Source organism: Aspergillus pseudodeflectus (genome assembly GCF_044049435.1).
Source record: "Aspergillus pseudodeflectus strain CBS 756.74 chromosome Unknown BJX68scaffold_20, whole genome shotgun sequence".
NCBI lineage: Eukaryota > Fungi > Ascomycota > Eurotiomycetes > Eurotiales > Aspergillaceae > Aspergillus > Aspergillus pseudodeflectus.
In genome coordinates, this window is record NW_027263796.1 from 445,774 (window position 1) to 465,629 (window position 19,856).

At 50.9% G+C, this 19,856-nt stretch overlaps 6 protein-coding genes across 6 annotated transcripts; 3 read left to right on the forward strand and 3 right to left on the reverse strand.

Moving 5' to 3' along the window:
• Positions 1-18: 18 nt before the first annotated feature.
• Positions 19-1,503, reverse strand: BJX68DRAFT_266724 (uncharacterized protein; the record flags this gene model as incomplete). Its single annotated transcript, XM_071045600.1, has 2 exons — positions 19-1,131; positions 1,192-1,503. The coding sequence occupies 2 exons, from the start codon at positions 1,501-1,503 to the stop codon at positions 19-21; spliced, it is 1,425 nt and encodes a 474-aa protein (XP_070899388.1).
• Positions 1,504-2,113: 610 nt separating this feature from the next.
• BJX68DRAFT_91531 (aldo/keto reductase family protein) lies at positions 2,114-3,397 on the reverse strand. The gene is made up of 3 exons (XM_071050005.1): positions 2,955-3,397; positions 2,602-2,887; positions 2,114-2,517 (listed from the first exon to the last, which is right to left on the reverse strand). The coding sequence occupies exons 1-3, from the start codon at positions 3,255-3,257 to the stop codon at positions 2,144-2,146; spliced, it is 963 nt and encodes a 320-aa protein (XP_070899389.1). The 5' UTR covers positions 3,258-3,397; the 3' UTR covers positions 2,114-2,143.
• A 3,007-nt stretch (positions 3,398-6,404) lies between these two features.
• BJX68DRAFT_237045 (Zn(II)2Cys6 transcription factor) lies at positions 6,405-9,153 on the forward strand. Its single transcript, XM_071040118.1, has 7 exons — positions 6,405-6,752; positions 6,805-6,873; positions 6,940-7,050; positions 7,102-7,376; positions 7,428-7,711; positions 7,771-7,886; positions 7,938-9,153. The coding sequence occupies exons 1-7, from the start codon at positions 6,661-6,663 to the stop codon at positions 8,653-8,655; spliced, it is 1,665 nt and encodes a 554-aa protein (XP_070899390.1). The 5' UTR covers positions 6,405-6,660; the 3' UTR covers positions 8,656-9,153.
• A 3,868-nt stretch (positions 9,154-13,021) lies between these two features.
• On the forward strand, positions 13,022-14,989 carry BJX68DRAFT_237050 (ankyrin repeat-containing domain protein; the record flags this gene model as incomplete). The annotated part of the gene is made up of 1 exon (XM_071040119.1): positions 13,022-14,989. A coding segment is annotated over exon 1 (1,198 nt), but the record flags the coding sequence as incomplete, so codon positions are not given.
• Positions 14,990-15,418: 429 nt separating this feature from the next.
• On the reverse strand, positions 15,419-18,076 carry BJX68DRAFT_255207 (uncharacterized protein; the record flags this gene model as incomplete). Its single annotated transcript, XM_071043007.1, has 4 exons — positions 15,419-15,447; positions 15,740-17,361; positions 17,409-17,627; positions 17,682-18,076. The coding sequence occupies 4 exons, from the start codon at positions 18,074-18,076 to the stop codon at positions 15,419-15,421; spliced, it is 2,265 nt and encodes a 754-aa protein (XP_070899392.1).
• Positions 18,077-18,579: 503 nt separating this feature from the next.
• Positions 18,580-19,653, forward strand: BJX68DRAFT_266728 (uncharacterized protein; the record flags this gene model as incomplete). The annotated part of the gene is made up of 1 exon (XM_071045601.1): positions 18,580-19,653. One exon carries the CDS (start codon positions 18,580-18,582, stop codon positions 19,651-19,653), a length of 1,074 nt encoding a protein of 357 aa, XP_070899393.1.
• Positions 19,654-19,856: the final 203 nt, after the last annotated feature.

The window sequence follows — 19,856 nt, forward strand, 5'->3', positions numbered from 1 at the left end:
GGTCGGATGAGAAATATCTCACTCGCCCCAGAGCTGGCTCGGCGTCAAGCCCCAATGATTCTTCGCCTCCCACCAAGCCTCTTCACCTCCCTCCAACCCCCGCACCAACTCGATAATTTCGTCTGACATGTTCAATGTTCCAGCCAGGTAGTGTAGCGCAGTGTTGCCGTCGACATCCTTTGCCCTGACGTCGGCGACTTCTTCTTGTCCTTGCCTCGCCTCTACCAGCACTCTAATAGTTGCCAGCTGCGCCTGTTGCTCGGCGGTGGTCAACGGCTGGGGATCAATGGACGCGATTTCCTCTGCAGTGGCAACCTCCCCACAGCTGGGACTTGGGAGAAGCTTGACCCGGGGGTGCCAGCGGTAGTCGACGGTGCGTATGCAGTGGATGCTCTTGAGGACGTTTGGGTTCTTGGCAACAATCTGATTAGGAATTAGTGGCACACAGGCGATATGGAGCAGCGTGTGGCCTAGCGCCGTAGTACGCGCCGTCGCAAGGCCACCGGGGATGAACCCTGCTAGCCAAGTGAGGAGCTTGGGGTTGTGGTGGGCAGTGGCAAAGTGCAGTGGGTGGATGCCGAAGACGGGAGTGCGGAGATTAAGGTCCAGTCGTGGATGTGCGAGAAGGTCTACCAGGCAATTATGGACGTTCTCGTCATCAAGGTCGCAGCGTACAAGGATGTGGGAGAGGGGTGGGAGAGCCATGGTTGGGGCTGCTGGAGGCCGGTAGTTGGGCGAATGCTCACACGTAGAAAGCAGATGCCGGACCATCGCCTGTTCACCCCAGTACAGGGCTTCATGGAGAGGCGAGCTTGTTGTCAGAAAAGAAACCGGAGTGCTCTCGTCAAAGTTCCACAATTCAGGATCGTCGGAATCGGACTGCTGCACCCACGCAGACTCGTCGGCGCCTGCAGCTCGAAGAAGATCGAAAAGCTCCGGTCGTCCATACCCCGCGGCTTCCTCAAGAGCCGTCCAAGCCCTCCCCATCCGCAAGCTCCGACCGGGGACGAACCACTCGGTCCAGAACATGGGAAACCAGCGGCGCCTCTCATCCAGCTCGCCTTCGGTCAACGGGCAGACGGGGTGAACAATCCCATGCTCTCGCGCCTTTGCCAGGACAACGGACCGTGCCTCACAGTGTGCGTAATATTAAAAATTGTCTGAATAATAACGACCGCGTATGAATCGGACTGAGTAATCTGCGGCTTCCCAGCGGAGGATACCATCAGGATCCGCACCCGCAGCCAGGAGAAGTCGGAGATTCTCGGCGGAGTTGATGCTGATGGCGGCTTTGATCGGTGAACGAAACGCTATGGTCGCGCTGGGAGAACATCTGGTAATTGATCTCTGCTCGTATCCAGTGAGAGTTTTATCGTCGCAGCGAGATTTGTAGTAGGCCAACAGAGCTTCGAGCACCGCGGAGTTGGCATTTGCGGCCGCACGAATTGCTGGATTGTCGTCGTACCCCTGGTCGTCCAGATCCCGGTCCGTGAGCTGATACATTGTGAGCGGACGCCGGGGATAAGCAAGGAGGGAGGGGGAAAGGGGGAGCTGGGGGATAGAGCAGCCGGAACCTGGGAGGGAGCGATAAATATATGCGAGGGGCCCTTGTTAGCTGAGTCATTCACGTGGCTTTAACTAAGTTAACTAACTAGAGTAAGGACCACCTCCTCGTAAACAAAACGGATTCTTCCCTGCAATGATAAATGTAACCTGCAAATTGCAACTATTAGCGAACATCTGCAGGGCTTAGATCAGAAACCCACCCCAAGCAGAATCTTCAGGCCTCCACGGACGTCTACAGCCAGTATCCTTCATAAGGTCCTCTCATGGTGACGCTGTATGATATATATTACTCGTTGGGGCCCGAATCCTCGTATGAAGTCTCTATCTATGTGGGAGCGCCATGAGCTGTTGTGAAAGAGGACCAGTTTACTACTACCTTAGCTTTAATGCCTGGCATGACTGACCTCGTTCTATTAGGGGCTATATAATCTACTATCGGGTCCACTAAAGTGTATTGACTATTATATTATGGACTAGCGGTTGAAGGGTCTCTAAAGTGAGAGTTGCCTTAGGGACAGATGAAATTAAAGAATCAACTTCAAATAAAGTCGGTCTATAACACATAACACAGGAGAGACTACCTATTAAAGTTATCAATCGGCGCCTCATGCTTGACAACCTCCCAAACCCGCGCAATCTTCTCCACCACATCCACCGACAACGGCCCGTTCTTCAGTCCTTCTAAAGTCCTCTGAATTTGCTTCCCGTTCCTCGCCCCAAAAATAAGCCCGTCCCCCTCCTTCAAGATTGAATGATACGCCACCCAGCGATAGGCCAGATCTGCCTTTGAAATCCCAGCGTCGGTTGCAATCTCACCCCATAGTTTTAACCCTTCCAGCATTGCTGGCTTCGTATATAGAGAGTTGAAAAGCCCTCCTGTGGGTGTCTGTGGATTCCAGCGGCCCTCGGCGCCACCAACTAGGGCTTTGACGTCCTTTGTTAGGAAGCCACCTGGAAAGGGACAGTTAGCAAGGTACACAGTCGCATGTGGGTGTACCACAAGGAGCAAGATTAGTTCTTGGCTCTGCATCATACCTGCAATTGGCGAATAAGCGTAGAACGCAATGCCGTGTTCGCGTAGGATGGGGAGTAAAGTCGATTCCGAGTGTCGTGCAACGGCGTTGTAATTTCCCTGGTAGACCGAAGGGACAACATAGTCATTCTCTTTGCAGATGCGGATGGCTTCCTTCACTTCCTCTGGGAGGAAGTTCGAGAGCCCGAGGCGTTTGAACTTTCCACTTCTATAGACAGCGTCTACGCCCGCGAGGAGATCCTGCAATGGGACACGTCGGTCCGGCGCGTGGATATAGTACACCTCTACCTACAACGGCGTATTTGTTTAGTACTTGCCCAGGGAGGATCTCAATCAGGAGCAAAGGGGGGATTACCTGCTCTGTCCTCAAAGCGTTGATACTCTCCTCCGCACTAGCGATAAGACCCTCTTTGCTCGATGGCGTCGGCGAAAATCCACCTGGATACTTGGTGTCAATCGCGAAGCGGGCTGCAGCGCCTGCCTGCCCAAGGTACTCCTCGCTATCAGGGTACATTCGAGCAGTGTCGATTGTTGCCACACCTCCAGCTTCGAGTAGGTGCAGAGCGCCCTTTGTAGCGTCGACGGTAGTGAACTCGGATTCCATCGCTGGGCCGAAGGACGCCCCTCCAAAAATAAGTTTGACGGCTTGCGAGGACATAGTGCTTTGATTATCTTGTTGAGGGTTGAGCGGGTCTTTGCGAGATGATTGGATGTGCTGTGCGATTGTGAAGATGAAGTGGACAGTATGAGTAACCCGCCGGTGTTGTCAAAGCTTTTATATCTTCCAACACGTCCATATGATATTCGGCCTTGGTTCGGAGTCTGCTGGACGACATAGCAGACGGAGACATTTCTCTGCACATGCGGGTTAGTCCGTACGGCAACCTGAGGTTTATAATCAGAATACGGAGAGGCCAAACCTAGCGGGTAGGCGATACCATGAGCCTGACCGGAGACTATCCACAATTATGGAATCAAGTCCCGATGCGTTGCCGTGTGCGGGCTAGTCCGATTTCCCTGGCGTACTCCATATCTCGTCATAGCCCATGTAGACGCGTTCCGCGAGAAGCTCCTTTGTCCCATTTGTTGGGCTCGGGGGCTAGCGGAATTTCCGCACCATTACTCATCACCTTGATTAAATATCAAGCACCTGAGGGATCTCGCTATGACTGAACAGCCAATAAGGATGAAGATCCTGAGGCTAGCCGCTGCATTGGGTGAGAGTGCTTCAGGGCTCACGGTCCAGGCCATCAACGGACCTGGGTTGCTCGAATAAGGAGCTTGTTTTAGGACAAGGATGCTGCGCCACTTACTTAGAGCACCTCGCTTCGGTCGTAAATCACTTGAGCCAATGCTCTAATAGCGGGGTAAAATCACCTGACAAGGGATGAAGCTGGATGGAGAGTAGCATGAAAACCACCAGAAGCGGTCATATGACGGAAGATGCTATATAACTTGGGGGTGCTGCCCGCAGAATATCACACATGCAATATAACGTCTGGTGCCTTTTCCGGACGTACTACAGCTAATTCAATTTCACACCATTATATTAGAGTCCCTGTTGCGCATCACGTTCCTCATCGAGTCCTAACTGGATAAAGACTCGTGTCCTTGACACCGATCCAACAACAGACGGTCGCAATTACCGAAACCGCGCTATAATAACAACCCGATCCGTTCCGACCCTCGTCTTCATCAGATAATAAACATCTGCCGGAACCTCCCGGTTGTCCTCCATATTTCTTCAAATCCTCCTCGGCCAGGAGAATCCACCTCCACCGCCCTATATCATCCTCTAGTCGTCGAGTCCAGCGCAGCACGTCTGCCTTTTCACCGGGAGCCTCAACCTGCATCATGATCGATCCTCGTGTAGAACTCTGCCCAGAGAGATTTCAATTTCGGCATTCGGAGTACTGCGCCGGCCATACTGCGAAGTAGGGGCTCGTACATTTCCGGATCAGGTCGCACTCTCCATTCGCGGTAGGCGTATTCGCCGTCCTCGAACTGGACGCTGTTTGTATCATTCGTGCGTATTAGCCCAGACGTCTCCAAGTCATGATTGCCTCCTGCCAGTACATGAAAAGTAGCAGGATAGTCGATATAAGTGGACCGCCATGCTGGATAGCCAGGTAAAAGGGGAGGTGGTTGGGGATGCCCGGTATTGCGCCCAGCGCCCGTCTACGTGATGTGCGAATGCCCGATATACAGTTTCGCGAGATACGGAAAGTAATTCCCGCGGAAGAGTCCGAGTCCATGGCAGTGCTCTCCCCGCCTCCACCACATAACGCCGGAGAAATGGGGTACGCGCCTATCAGATTCAGGAATCGGAGAATGCGCTGGGCGAGCTTGCAGATTGCTCGCTTCAGCACGTCGCCCTAAGGATAGGACGGGTCGTGGGCCGGGGACGTGTCCCAGCTATGGTTGTTCGAATTATCGTACCCTGCCATGATGGAAACGAATTCGAGCTCATGCAGTGTTGATAAGGTCAAGGCTCGTGCCATAATGTCTCGGTGCTCTGCGCGGAGTACGTCCTTCTTTGGCCTAGGGGCCACTACGGCCAGGTGAAGTCAACCAAGTGAAGGTAGAGACAGAATGAGAGTCTCGATCGCGGAGGGATGAAAGTGTCCCACCTGGAAACTGACCCCGAGTTCCAAAACGGAGGGTAATAGAGGGAGTCCCGTGGGCAGCTCAAAAGCTAGAAAATGTTCGGGGTATTGCCAGCGCTCTGGGTGGCTGGCGCTGTCGGAATCATCTTCGGTTCTTTGTGGATACCGATTGATCGCTACATCTGCGTTGAGGACAAGCTTCATTCCAGATGGGTGGCACTCTTTTCTCCATCTCGAGAGTTCCTCCCAGAGGTCTTGGACTCCCCGCTGAGACGCCGCCAGATTGGCGTGGTGCTCCCCTGGGTGCTCCACAAACTCTCGCCGGCTGTCGCTATTCGGGAAGATCCATAGTGAACCACAGGTCCTTGGCGTGGCTTCTTCTGCGGGGGCGGTTGCCGACAATGCGCTTGAGATGGGGGAGGTTATCGCTGGACATCATTATACTGGCAAATGTGTACCACTCGATAGCGAATTTCCAGCTTAGGGAAATCATCGCGTAACTAGCCAACCCGAGACTGTTGAGCTTTTTATCGATGTCCCATTCGCGCAGCGGCGGGTATTCTGGTGGTGTCTTCCAGTGGGGAATCATGAGGTAGATGATTTCAGGGGAAAGAGCCGAGACGAACTCATGGTATATCGTTGACTCGCAGTGAATGTAGGCTGTAATGTTGAAGGATTCAGATCGGATCTGCAGTTTATATATGTTGGAAATAAGGCTTGACGGCGGTAATGTTAGATCCACCACTAACGGCTTGATTAGTGGTCACTCAGAATAAATTCCTAGGCACCAAGATCACGTATTGTTACTGATAACTCGTGGTATAGGAAATCGACAAAGCATTGAACAGTGGCGGAGGGATGTAGTACTAGAAGAGAGGTAGTAGCCAAATAGAATCTTCTAAGCTCTTCGCCAATGAAGAGACAAGTCCGGTCCATTGTATAGTGGAAATATTTTATAGACCATACTGTGCCTCCGGTAGCTTATGGGTGATCCCGAGTGGACCCCAATGGGATGCCTTCAACTTCAACACCTGCAGTCGCCTTAGCTTGGCGGCTGATTTCTCAGGTTCCGAAGGCCTCAATTTGGAAAGTGTATCCAATTACAAGAAGTACAGCTAATCCCCAAACGGAAAGTGTATCGTGCCACCTGCAGCCATAACCAGCCGACTTTTTGGCGAGTTACGATCAACAGGGATCGAGCCTCAAGTCAGCACCTCAATGAGGGAACGACCTTCGGAAATGTCAAGTTCGCCTGCACTGCCATCTGCGCCACTACCCGTTGTAATTGGCCACGTTTATTGAGTTTCAGCCATACTTGGTTAAAATGGATTTCTAAGCCTCCTTTAGCATCCTGGCTTACTCATCTCGCATCGAGGGGCAGAGAATCTTTGATTCGCAGGATGTTTTATCAACGAGGGGTCCTCGAGCGGAGCTTCAGTTTCAAGAATCTTCAGAATGTCACCTCAGATGCCGAATGCGTGTCTTCCATGCGCGGCGAAGAAAAGGAAATGTGATCGAGCTTTTCCCAAGTGTTCGAGGTGTTCTCAGTGCGTTACATCAGCGTATTTCTGCAACGTCCCGATCCACTGACAGCGGCAGGTCGAAGATCCACCAGGAGTGCGTATACAGAAGTCAGTTTGGGGATCAGATATCGGGTTTTGGCAGCGGGCATGTCACACTTCTCTATCATAAAGGCTGCCTTGCCCCAAATGCTAATCTCCGTCTTCCAAACAGACAGCTTGTCACGGATATATTGCCTCTTAAATCAGGAGTCAGCTGTGAAAAATGCAGGGTGGGAAAGCGAGGGTGTAGTAGGGATTTGCCAACCTGTTCACGATGTGGAAGGTATATTCTTCTCGATAGCTGAGCCACACTACGTTCTGACCTGAGTGGCAGACTCAACATCCCATGCCACTATGATCTGGGTGGAGATTACTCGTTCGATCAAGCCAGCCGAGCCACATCAGCCCAAGCGTCGCCTGTCCGAGTCCAGACCCCGAAAAGCAGCGACAACTATCCTCCTTCTCCCCAGGAATGGTCCGATCATCCAGATATAAGCCTAATAATGATACAGCGCACCCAACCCCCCTTGCTATCACCTTATGGACTGCAGTATAAGCCAAAGTATCCCATACCCGAACGCGATTATTTTGCAGACTTAATCCACTTTTGTAAGTGTCCCGCTGCTAGTAATTTGACCTTGGCACTGCTAATTAATCCAGACACTCAGATCTGCTTTATTCCTCCTCTCTATAGAGTGGAGAATAGCCTTACGACACACCTCCATACGTTCTGGATGAGCCGAGCCCTAGCGGATCCGTGCTTATTTATGACAGTCCTTTTCTCCGCACTCGCTCATCGTGACTCTATGCAGGGTATACCTCATTCGCCACAGACGTTATATCACCAGTCGCTGGCATTGAGGATGCTCCATAAACAGCTAAATGCAGGCAAACAAGTCAGCTACGAGATGGCAGGTTCGGCGCTTTCTTTGACATTCTATAATGTATGGGGCGACCATACCTGGATCATTCTTGTGGTTGTTGTAACTCATGCTTTTGCTAGATGAGTGGGTACAACACCGACACAGCTCTTATACACCGAAATGGGCTACTGCAGATGCTCGACAAGAATAAGAACCAGGGGCCGGATTTTCAAGCCTTAGGTGCCCTGGTGAATCTGTTGAGTAGTTCATCCTTGTTTGCCGGAGTCGTACTAATGTACTTCTGCAGGATAGTACTAGGTCTTTCAGTGGTTGTGCACCAAGAGCCATCTGTGATACCAAATCCCAACACATCCCTAACCCGTATCGACCCTTTCACTTTCGACTTCGAGTGTCTGCCATCCAACCTCCTTCGGAGAGCTGTAGTACGCGTTGCAGAGAACCAAAACAGGGTCTTACGCAGCGATACGGTATCCGATCTGCACGACGTTCTGGACTTCATCATCGTCGCCGAGCATGTCTCGTTTCCTGAGCTTTTACCCATCCTGCACGCCAGAACAGCCGTACAGCTCCAGCCCCCAGAAAGAAGTCCTGGTCCAGAGCCGCGTATTCCGGTCAAAACAGCCGAGATAATAAGTGAATGTTGCAAGCTAGCAACCAGAATATTTTGGTTTATCCTCCAAAGCAGCATACACCCGAATGGTACATCGACGGCGCTCGATTCAACGATCCCACGAACAGCGATAAAAATTCTGCGCGATATGCTTCAGAGGCTAGACATGGTCTCGTGGAAGAAGAATGCGCCAGAAGCGTATCTTTGGATTTGCTTTACGGTAGCAGCGGCCTGTGATAAGCCCGCAGGCCGCGTTCCCTTCGTTACGGCGGTGACGCCCATCCTGAGTGCATCGGATACGATGGAGCTGAACCTTGCGAGGGAGTGTTGGCGGTATTATAGATGGTTGAGTGGGTTTACTTGCTTGTGGATTGAGGATACAACAGTAGATTGATGGAAATATCTTAGGTTGCTTGACGCCTTGAAGGGTGGTTGTGGGCACAGCCCAGAATTCAAGGGATGTATGGATTGGCTCTTATTAAGATGCTAGGGCTTCCTAATTGTCCATGGTTTAATGATTTCATCGGCGATGTATATTCATACTATTGGCAACCAAGCATCTCGTCCACTTCACACGGCCCAGGCCATCAAGAAATGGTTCGGAACTTGATTACGGCGGCTGGAGACGAGTATCCCCCCTAGTGCTACTCATAACTGTTCACATCTTGATCAGGGACTAATTATTCAACAATGTGACGGGCGAGGCAGAACTTCGCTGCGTGAATCGGAGGAGCTCTGGCTGTGTGAGAATTAACCTGGTCCCTAGCAAGCTAGGGCATAATGTCGCTTCATGCCACCCCTGCCTTGTGCGATTTCAGGAAGATGCTATACCTCGTCTCCAAGGGCGGCATGTACACCAAACATCAGGCGCCTAAGCAGACCCTATTAGTGCTATAAGAGATATTATTTATAACGTTTTCCCCCTTGTTAAACTTAACCTTTTACTACTTATATTAGATTTAAAAGACTTTATTACTAGGGTTTTAGTAGCCCCTATATCTTTTGTTTTAAGACTTACCTTTATCCTGCCTAGTATAACTATATCTCTAGGATTAACTAAACTAGGGATTATTTTAGATAACTAGTAATATTAAGCTAAATTCTTCCTTATGCTTCACGCTGGCGAGGCTGGATTTAAGTAGTGGGTTATAAAGTTATTATAGGAGGGCAAGCCTGCGCCTATAGACCCTAAAGCACACCTTATAATAATCCTAAAGGATTGTAAGTATCCCATGCCATGCTTTAATAGGTCACAAACTTTAACATACAGGTCTACCTGTGCAAGATCTATAGCTGGCTATTGATATACAAGTGGTCAAAACAACATGCTTCTGCTTGGGTAATGCCGAGCACCCTATCCATCCATTACGTAGCCCATGGGATGGGCGTAGGGATTGAGCTCGTGAATGGCCTTGATGGTGTTGACCTGGGCAATCTACAAACTATTAGTGCTAGTTATGAAATCTATAAGAGGCAGCGCATTGGCTATAGCAACTATAATAAGAAGTTCACATACTTTATTAGCCTGATGTTCCATGGTTTACCATGGCTACTAGCTAAGCTGCAGGACTTGGCCTTTGACTATACCTCCATGCTAAGCGTTTATCTGAGAGGGAAAGTTCCTGGAAAAGCCAAGAAGCAGAGAATTAACTTCAAGCAGCTACAGGTAGTTGACTGCGAGGTTGTTTAAATCGATTATGTAGCAGTCCAGGTATATCATTCTGTCTGCTTGTATAGATTCTAATGCCCGCCAGCGCTGGTCAAACTGAATTCTAATGATAGAAAGGATGGGAATAACGACCTTCCGTTTTCTATGGCATAGGGGTACGGAAATTGTTGGTCTTATATGGTTTTAAAGAAATAGTCTAGCAGTGGCTATTATTGTCATCTCTTTTCTCCAAGCTTATCTAGAGCCGCAAATTAAGAGTCGGAAAGTAGTTGTGATATTATCTAAATGAGTGTATGAGTGAGTGACAAAAGATATTCTCGAAGAGAGCTCCTCGCAGAAGTCTCTAACTGCCAAGGTTATACAGTTAATTCCAGATAAAGTAAGCACCATTAACTGAAATAAAAGTGTGTGAACACCTCCCCTGGCTGCCAGTCTTATTGAAAGAGACAGCATCCCGTATTCATATCTAAAATGGCTCCTTTTCCTGCTATACATCACACTCACACTTAGATCTGCGGACAAACCCCACCAACTTTGTCGGAATAACAGCAAAGTCTCTTGAAACCAGTATCACAACATGCACCACCACCACATGGATCGATGTCACACTCAAGCTGATTAGAGTCACAGTAACCCCAGCAATACGGAGCAGTGTTATACCAATAACATCCCTGGGGAGCGGTGATTTGCACCCGTTCAGGGGCAAGTATAGCATTGTCTTCTGGGGTACGAACTCCTAAAACAATAGTTAGTATCTAAAACCGGAATCATAATAGTATTTTACTTACCAAGCGTACTAGCAGCAGTATATCTGGTCAAGAACTGGGTCAGAAGAGTAATTTGCATGATTAAGAGATTGATCAACCAAAGTCTAAGAGAAGTTATAAAAGTTGGCCAAAATAGACTTTCTGGGTTGTGTAATTATGAAAGAAGTTATAGACGACTATATCCCACTTCATATAGATTCTTATGACTTAGAGTAAAACGAGTTAACTCTATGATGGAGATATTAAACTTCTTCTATGTTTCACCAACATACTTCTTGGCAAGGTATAATGGTAAGGTTACAACATTTTTTTTTAAAAAAAAATAAGGCATGTGAACATAATTAGAGCTAAAAATATTATTCAGAGCTTCATGCGCTTTAGCTCACGGTAATAACTATTAATTAGTGACCTAATTGCAGACATTAGTTTATTCGTAGAGATGGTCCCCACTAAAGTCAAGTGTGAGTGTGTCTCTATCCATTCTATGGGTGGTATAAGACCTCCAGGTACGCTTAAGGCGAGTTGTTGCTCATCCGAACAAGGACGTCTACGCACAGACAAGGTCTACGTCTCGGGCATCAAAAGAGGGCTCACTCGCGCAAGCGATGTTGTAGCCATACCTTCATACGTTGATAAGAAGTATGTTGGTGAAACCTAGAGGAATTTTAATATCTCTTTTCTACAGTCAACTTCATTAAATATTACACAGCTGAGGTGGGCGGAGGTGCTTCGGCGGATCCTGGTGGACAATTGCCAGCTCTTTGCAAGGTGGAAGGTCTCGCCGCATTTAAAGGAGTTCAATTTCGAGCTGGAGGCAAGGCAGTTGGCTGACTAGTTGATGTATATCGAATCATCATAAAAATTGGTTCATTTATTGAAGTCCAAATATTGACGAAGGGAAAAAAAGGGTCTAGAGATTGTGAAGGCTGGTAGAATATGGTAGACCATGGCTAATATAAACCTGCAGGGTTTCCTTCTTTCTGTTCGCAAGGGTGTAACCCTTACACCTGGTGACCAAACTTCCCCTTGCATTGTGTGGAAGGTTACTAAGACCTATGTAGGGGAAAGAGAGTTTTAGAACTATTGAATTCAGGAACTATCCTAGGAGCCACATCGCCCTTATATAATTGAGGTTACAAACGCGGTGCGTTTGTTACCAAACGAATAACGACCAGGATGTTGGCCGATGTCTCGGATAGTCGCCGCCCCAAACGGGATAGACGCGGCTCTCCGCACCGCCTATTCGGTGTCGACACATTGACCCATTTTCTGGAGGATACTCAAACCAACCAATGAGAATGTATAAGTCATATGTCTTGCTTGGATGGGCCTGGAATGTTGGGATCCCAACTTAAGGCGGGTTGGAATGTAGAATTGCTTGAGTACTATCATGCAAGGGGCATATTTCCCGACTAACTATAATTCAGTGTAAGAACATCGCACAGCTCGTAGCCGTCAACTAGTTTCGTGCTAGTACCCTGGCAATGGCTTTAGCTTTGGAGTATTTGCAGCATATCTACCTAGCCTGCAACCCGTAATCACTGGTCATACTGAGTATCCCCACTAGTGAATCCCGGTCATCTTGATCCATGATATATTCTCCGTACAATGTAATCGCGATAACGGCATTGACTAATACAGGTTGGATCTGGCGATGGCACAGAGCGATTCCGCATATCTCTAGGACGATCGATCGGACCTCTGCTTCGGGTGATCTAGACTCCTATGATTGAAGACTAGTCCGACGCCTTGTAGACTACATGGAACTATTGAGTTACAATACAGCTCGTGTTAGTGTATAACAGCACGGAATAAACCTGGGATAACGGAGAGGTTGACAAGCGCGCCGGGCCAGAATGTGCAAGAGTCGCCGAAAACGCGTTTGTCTCCGCCCGCATGATATGGCCGAGGTGCAAGGCTGGTCCGAGTGTTTGGCATCAAGGGGATGTAAAGTGCTTATGCGAGGAGGAAAACGGAGAGAAACCGATAGAAAGGATGAGGAATGTTACCGTCTTCAACCTCAATCTCTCGCTCATCAACGTAGACTCTACCAGGAGAAGGGCATACGTACCTACCTCAAACAGTCCTTTGCCCTCTCCTGAGACCTGGAGATTTTGGGCCTTTGTCTCTCCTCGTATCACCCGGGCAGGACCCCTCTTGGTGCTCCTCAAATTCGGCAAAAAGCAAGACCAGGCTGTGCTCAATCCTGCTCGTGATTGCGACCAGGACGTGGGCGCAGCCCACCTCGTCGTCTGCGCCACCCTGAATACGAGCCCACCCTCACCCCCCGAACTTTCTTGATCCCAAGACCCCGCTAAAGATCTCGAAATCTGCTAAGGTTTGGATTAGTCTTATCTTTTGTCGGGCGCCGCAAGGCTGGATCGAGGAGCCGGGCTCATCGGACATATAAAGTGGCAGTCACTGCCCGTTGAACCCCGTGGGCGCGCCCAGGAAATTCTCCTCGGCCACACACCCTGATAACGATAGCCTCATTGTCGCAACATGCCTTCGAGACCGACAAATGATAATCAGGATCAGGGCGAATCCCTTCCTCAATACCGCCCCCCGTCGCCCGCACCCAGCTATCGTACTCTGGACATTCGCATACGCGAGTCCTTGTCGAGACCGCGGGTGGGGCTGGCCGGTCGCATCCTCAATGCGATTGTGCCTAGAGCGCGGGGACGCGATGCTCGCGCAGCCACAGACGCCCAGCCTCCGCCTCGCAGAGATGCAGCCGTCATTGCTACGGATTCTAGGGGGGTAAGCAATGGGGTCGATAAATCGGTGGTTGTAGACTCAAAGGAGAAGACTACAAGCCCACCTACATCCGTTCCAAAGCGTACACAAGGGCAGCGACCGGCAGCGACACAACGGAAAACGAAACAGGCGCAAAAGACCGCACCTGCATACACCGAAGCCGAGATCGAAGCATTCGAGGTAATAGGGGAGAAATCTCGTTCTGCAATTGAGAAGAACGACGAGAAGCTTCTCTCCATGCTTCTTGAGGAGAAACACAACTGGAATACACCCTTACGGGACGGATCCAGGCTCCTCCACGTTGCCGCGGCGCTGGGGCGCACATCCATTCTCACGACTCTTCTACAACACAAGGTGCATGTTGTCGTCGAGGACACTGACGGAGCGACTCCACTCTACACTGCCATCCGGAACGGCCATACCGCAGTGGTAGAAATTCTCGTCGACGCGGAAGCCGACTGGGGAGGGGTCCCATCGTCAAGCCTGGAGTTGGCTGCGGAGCGCGGCGACGAAGATATCATCAATGCATTGCTCCACTTTATCAACCCGAGACGCGAGAAGGGTCGTCGAGTCGGTGGATGTGGGCTGCAACTGGGGCGTGCCCTCCGGATTGCGGCCGAACAGGGCCATCAGAGCATCACAATGGCGCTTTACAGTCATGTTTCGCGCATCCCCAAGACATATGTGCCCAATGATGAATTTGGCCTGATCTACTCTGCGATTCACCATGGCTGGCCTGAGATCATAGAACGGATTCTCACCCGGTTTGCTCGCCAGGGCACCCTGCAGAAAGTAGCGGACAACCCAACCTTTCTCGTCTCGGCCGCCTCGCGGGGTAATATCGAGATTATCACTCAGCTACTCCGGGCGGGGATACCGGTCAACTGCAACAACGGCTACCAGGACCGCGGCCAATACCCACTACATCAAGCCGCGTGTATGAGCCAGGCGGAGGCCGTAAGGGTGTTGTTAGAGTGGGGCGCAGACCCCAACCTCGTAACGGCAGTAGGGGAGAACGCGCTCAACGCTGCTATGCGTGGCGGTGCCCCGCTGGAGGTCATCCGGTTGTTTCTCGAACGCGGAGTTGATATTTATGTTAAGGATCGGAATGGAAAGAGTCCGTACGAGGATGCGCAAACAACCATCTATGGCTACAATGGTGAGCTACTTGAGTTGTTGAAGGAGTACGGATATGTTGATCAGGCCGGGAAGCCTCGCCCCTCCTCCTTTACCCAGGGCGACAAGAAGGAATCTATGTAGTCTGTGACTGCGTGCTACTGCATATGAATGATGATTTTACGATGTGGTGTTGAACATGCAGCGAAGGTGCATAGCCCTACCCGCTTTGGCTACGCTCTCTTATACTAGGCGATGACTGGATGGTGTGTTAGTTTGTTGAACATCTTTGGTGGCTGGACAATGTAATTTGTACAAGGCAGATCATACACCAAGATTATATAATGATTTTCCTTGAACCACGTGCTATTTTCTTCGCATGATAACTTGTCAAGGCCGCATAGCCCCTAGTTGGGAGTTTGGCCTCAAGAAGGCGAAGTGAACATACATCGATCATGTAATCATTAAACCATGAATAGTTAGCGAGCCATAACATCTCATCAACAGCCAATCCATACATCACTTGAATTCTGGGCTGTGCCTACAACCACCCATTAGGGCGTCAAGCAACCTAGGATATTTCCGTCACCCCGCTGTTATATCCTCATTACGCAAGCAAGTAAACCCACTGAACGATCTATAATACCGCCAACACTCCCTTGCATGGCTCAGTTCCATCGTATCCGATGCACTCAGAATGGGCGTCACCGCCGTAACGAAGGGAACACATCCCGCTAAGCAGATCCCTCATATTCACAGGAAAGAAAAGAGTCTGGAAGACAACACTCTGCCTCACGGCCGCTGCATTCTCTCCCTAAGCCCGAGTCCCAACCCCGAATAACTCCTCCTTACCCTGCCAGAATCCACAGTAGGGGCCCTGGTATCACATCACAGCTAGCTACACACCCCAAAAGCACCCAGACACCCCGCACTACAGTACTCACTCGTCGATCCGCAATACCCGCTGGATGAGCAACACTCGCCAAACCCCGACCCCGCACACGTATATCCCTTCCCATCCCCACTGCCCCCGCCACAAGTCCCATCAGGGCTGATGGTCTTCGCATTTGCCTCACAAGCACCGTACGTCACCTGACATCCGGAACCGCAGTACTCGGTTGATGAGCCACAGTAGTTACTGCTCGAGCAGCACGTGCCGAACGTCGAACCGGAGCATGTCATGCCGGCTTCTGCGCCGCAGGTTCCGTCTGTGCTTGCGGGCGTGGTGGGATTTGTGCTTGCGCTGCTTCTGGTGGAAGTTGAGGAGCTGGAAGTGGAAGTGAAATTAGGCTGGTCAATCCCAACGCAGACGTAGTATGTTGGCGACAGACCGGAACAGTCCGAGTGTACGGCTGGATTCCACGCGTAGAAGTCGTCGAGCGAGATGGAGTGGTCGTTGGCAATAGCCCAGCATCCGTCGCCAGATTGCACTTCGTAAAAGGCTGTACAGGTTGAGATCATTCCGTCCTGCGTTGGGGTCGGGGTCTGGATGCCGGTGGTGGATGGAACTGTGCTGGTTGTTGCAGTGGGGGTAACCGTGCTGTCGTCCTCGTCACTACCGGTAGAAGAGCCCGTCGAGTAGCAGTAATATGTCCCGAGGACATACCCAGAGCAATCCGTCTTGACAGAGGGATTATACTTATAGAACGTTGCGAGGTCCATTCTGAGCAGGGAGATGTGAGAGGCGCAGTCGAGGACACCAGGGAACCAGGCCGTACAATCTGCTATCTCACCGGAGGCTCGGGGAGCCGGTGGTGCGGCTGTCTCTTTCGCCTCGGGGGTTGGACTGGCGAGCACGACGCAGTAGGAGAGGTTCGGCTCAATGGTGCAAGGGTAATCGTAGGCGGTGATGGTGGTCGTTGTGCTGGGCGTGGTGGCTGTGAGATCGGCATTGGCATCGCTAACCGTAATGGTCTCTGTACCGTTCTTCGCAAGACTAGGATTCCACAGCACGAACTCCTCCCGCAAGATGCCGTACCAGGGGGTGATTTCCCAGCAGCCGAGCGGTGGGCCGAGCGTCGCGTTCCACCAGAGGTAGTCCCAGCAGTCGGTGCGGGTGTCGTTGGCTGTGGGAATAATGGTAACGGGACGGTTTGACGATGCAAAGGGATCGGACCAGGGGATGGGAGTTGCAGACTGCGGCGTGATGCTGAATTTACGCGTTGGCGTGGTGTATCCCGGATATGTGCTGATGTCTCCAACTGGCGCAACGCAGTAGGAAGCGTTGGCCCAGAGGTTGGTGCAGTTTTCCCACAGACCTTGGTTGAGGAAGAGCAGGTCTTTCAGGGAAATTGCGTATTTCAGCTCGATGTTGCCGCAGTCGTCGCCAGCTACTACGTCGTAGTATGCGCCGCAGCTGGTTGTCGTGTCAGGCGCTATGTTTGAGGGGAGTGGTGCCGGGGTAGTGTAGCCGGATCCGCTGCTGGCCGTGTTGCTGGGCACAATATACTCGTCTCCAAGTAGGTTCGAGACACAAATAGTCTGATTTACCTTGCTGCCGAGATTGTTGCAGAGACCATTGATCACGGCGTTCCAGGAATGTAGTTGCGCCAGGGAGATCGAGTTTGCGGTTGAAATGCTCTCGCAGGTGTCTTCGGGCAGGACAAGATAGACGGAGCATTGATTCCGGATGCAGAGTGTTCCCGAGGTGGGAAGGCCGGTCAGGTTGTAACTGAGGCCATTCGCCGTGATGAGATCGTGCGTGGCGACATTTTGTGACAAACTGATGCTCAGAAAAGTATCACCAGGCTGGACAGGGTACTCGGAATCGCACGATAGGGTCGCTGTAGGTCTGGCTGGTATTAGCAGTAGCGCCTGCCCGGTCTATGGCAGACTTACGAAGCAATGAGCAAGCCGGTGACGGTCTGTGTAGCGGCGGGACCCGTGTAGCTGCAGCTACTGCTCATAGAGGCATACATGGATTGCATCTCCGCCGGGTCGGGCTCAAGGGGCGACTGGGCCTGGATAAAGGCCGTCTTCAAATAGCATTCGTCACACTCTGCGTTCGCAGTTTCATTAACAGCTTGTTCAAACCAGGTGTTGCAGTATTGGCCGTCACTAATGTCTTGTTAGTTGCAAGTCTCACATGGGTAGCCGTCAATATTTGCTCGCCTTCGTCGCAGGCAGGTCAGGTTATAGCCATATATCGCCTCATCCACCTGATAAGTAGGGGGCCAAGAGGATCCATCCGCAGTGGAATAGTAGGTCACATCAGCACCGCAGTGAGAGGAGATATTGGCACGATGCTGCAGGAGGCTCTCGAAACACTCTGATGCGCAGAGGTCGTCCAGTGTTTTCTCTTGCAGAGACGGCCAGAGGTCTGCGTATAGGTAGCCGATGGTCTTACTACAAGTGACATTGGCGTTATAAGCATCCAGACATGCCTGGCCAGCGCCAATCAATATCGTCGAGTCGGCATAGTTTAGAGCATACTGGGCCTGACTAGGAATGGCTGCTAGGAAGAGAGTGATCACACCTAGGTGTCGTCCACGCAAAGGCCGCACCATGTTTGGATTAAGTAGCAGAGGGCGAGGGATGAAGCAAAGGAAGGCCTTGGAACTCCTCAAGAGAAAGGCACTATAGATGCAGCTTGGTCAGGGATTTCAGGGACATTAGGTAACGATTGCATGTTGCTCATCCAGGAAACAAACCACGACCTTGCTGCCCCGCTAAAAGAAAAGTCGGATGCAGACTCCGCGATGTGAAAAGGGGCCGGATTCGTCCTAAACGCCTTGATTCGCTGGCGAGATTTAGCAAGGCTAAGCAGGGCAAGCTCCATGGTATTAGTGCCAAGGGTCCGCCTGGTCGCTTAGCCGTAAACAAGCCTTCGGCCGGGTCTAGCCATTGATTCCAAATCACTACGCAAATTTAGCCTATGAGGAAGACTCCATTTTTCTATCAGTCAAGTCGAGGCGGTTCCCGCTGCCTCACCTCCTTCCCTCAACCCGGCTTTGCCCTCGCCACTCTACTTTCATTCTTCTCAACTTCTGTCCCTACATACGCCGCCAAGATGGCACGAACGGTTTTCCACCTAAGACTGCGACCAGCTGCGGGCTCCCGTCCTGCCGACCTCTTTAACAAAATCCTCCAATCGCGAGAGCAAATTGCCCCTGACCAGCGCTTCCAATGCGAGATAGGCAATTCCGGCATTTTGGCCGAACAAGTCGACGAAAGCATAGTCGTCCTTCTATCAGATGGGTTTAGTAGTGCTTTGGATCCTGAGACTGATGGCCCGCTGGAGCACTACACGGATGACAACCACATGTGCAATCTGGGTTCTGGAATCGAGGAACACCGCGCCTGGAAGACTACCCGCGTGTATGAAATTATTGGGAATCATCCACGTCTTGTGAGGTTCATTGTTCGTGATCCTTGGACTGCGCTTCCAATTCTGGAGAAGCCGTGGAGTACGTTGGATGGCTTTCTTGAGGAGCGTTATGATGCCATGTATGCTCCCAGGAGTGAGGGCGGAAGGGGGAGTTATCTGAAACCAGCCTACCGCCCGCTCATCTTTCAATGGGCACTACAAGTCCTGACGGCTCTGAACTCCATTCATTCAAAGGATGTGATCGTCGGCGACCTGCACACACACGTCTGCTGGCTGCAATCGCCCGACTCAATCTGCATCCTTGGTTTTCTGGACGCTTTATACATGGAGCCAATGTACGCCATGCGATATACTAATGATACCTGGGGCTGTGAATACAACTTCCCTTTCCATCCTAGCCTTATTCCTAACAAAGGAAATGGTCCTGGTGGAAGGTGGGATCGGGATCTAGCAACTGTTCAGACAGATTTATTCCTTTGGGCAGGCTTAGTTTATGAGCTTTTAACTGGGACTTGGCCTGCGAATGAACGAGGTCTTGATGAGGTCAGGGTTATGTTAACGAATAAGCTATGGCCAAGATTGGGAGAGGAGAAGTTAGATACGATCATGACAAAGTGCTGGGAATATGGGTATGGGAGTGCTGATGAGGTGAAGGCGGATCTTAGGAGGGTTTTGGCGGCGGAGGGATTGGTGGTTGGTGGGGTGGAAGGGGATGAGATCCAAGGCTTGGACGTTGCGCAAATCCTGGCGGGTTGAGTCGACCTCACCGATGGGTGGAATCATGTTCTCTGGCGGAGAACCAAAGCAGATATGGGCGAGAACGGCGGCTGGCTAGTAAGGTGGCTTACGAAGAGAAGGAAGGAGGACGGATGGCAGATTGAATCGGATCCCCACGCAGAAATAATCGAAATAGGCACCTCCTCTCCCGAACCGGATCAGAAAAGTACGCAATTGGGAAG

Bases quoted from the DNA above. Each gene is read 5' to 3' on its own strand.
- BJX68DRAFT_237045 (XM_071040118.1), top strand. From the start codon at position 6,661: ATGTCACCTCAGATGCCGAATGCGTGTCTTCCATGCGCGGCGAAGAAA. The intron at 6,753-6,804 runs GTGCGTTACATC...TGACAGCGGCAG, and splicing joins AAGTGTTCGAGGTGTTCTCA to GTCGAAGATCCACCAGGAGT. The intron at 7,712-7,770 runs GTATGGGGCGAC...TGCTTTTGCTAG, and splicing joins TTTCTTTGACATTCTATAAT to ATGAGTGGGTACAACACCGA.
- BJX68DRAFT_91531 (XM_071050005.1), bottom strand. From the start codon at position 3,257: ATGTCCTCGCAAGCCGTCAAACTTATTTTTGGAGGGGCGTCCTTCGGC. The intron at 2,888-2,954 runs GTAATCCCCCCT...ACGCCGTTGTAG, and splicing joins ACGCTTTGAGGACAGAGCAG to GTAGAGGTGTACTATATCCA. The intron at 2,518-2,601 runs GTATGATGCAGA...GTCCCTTTCCAG, and splicing joins CGCTTATTCGCCAATTGCAG to GTGGCTTCCTAACAAAGGAC.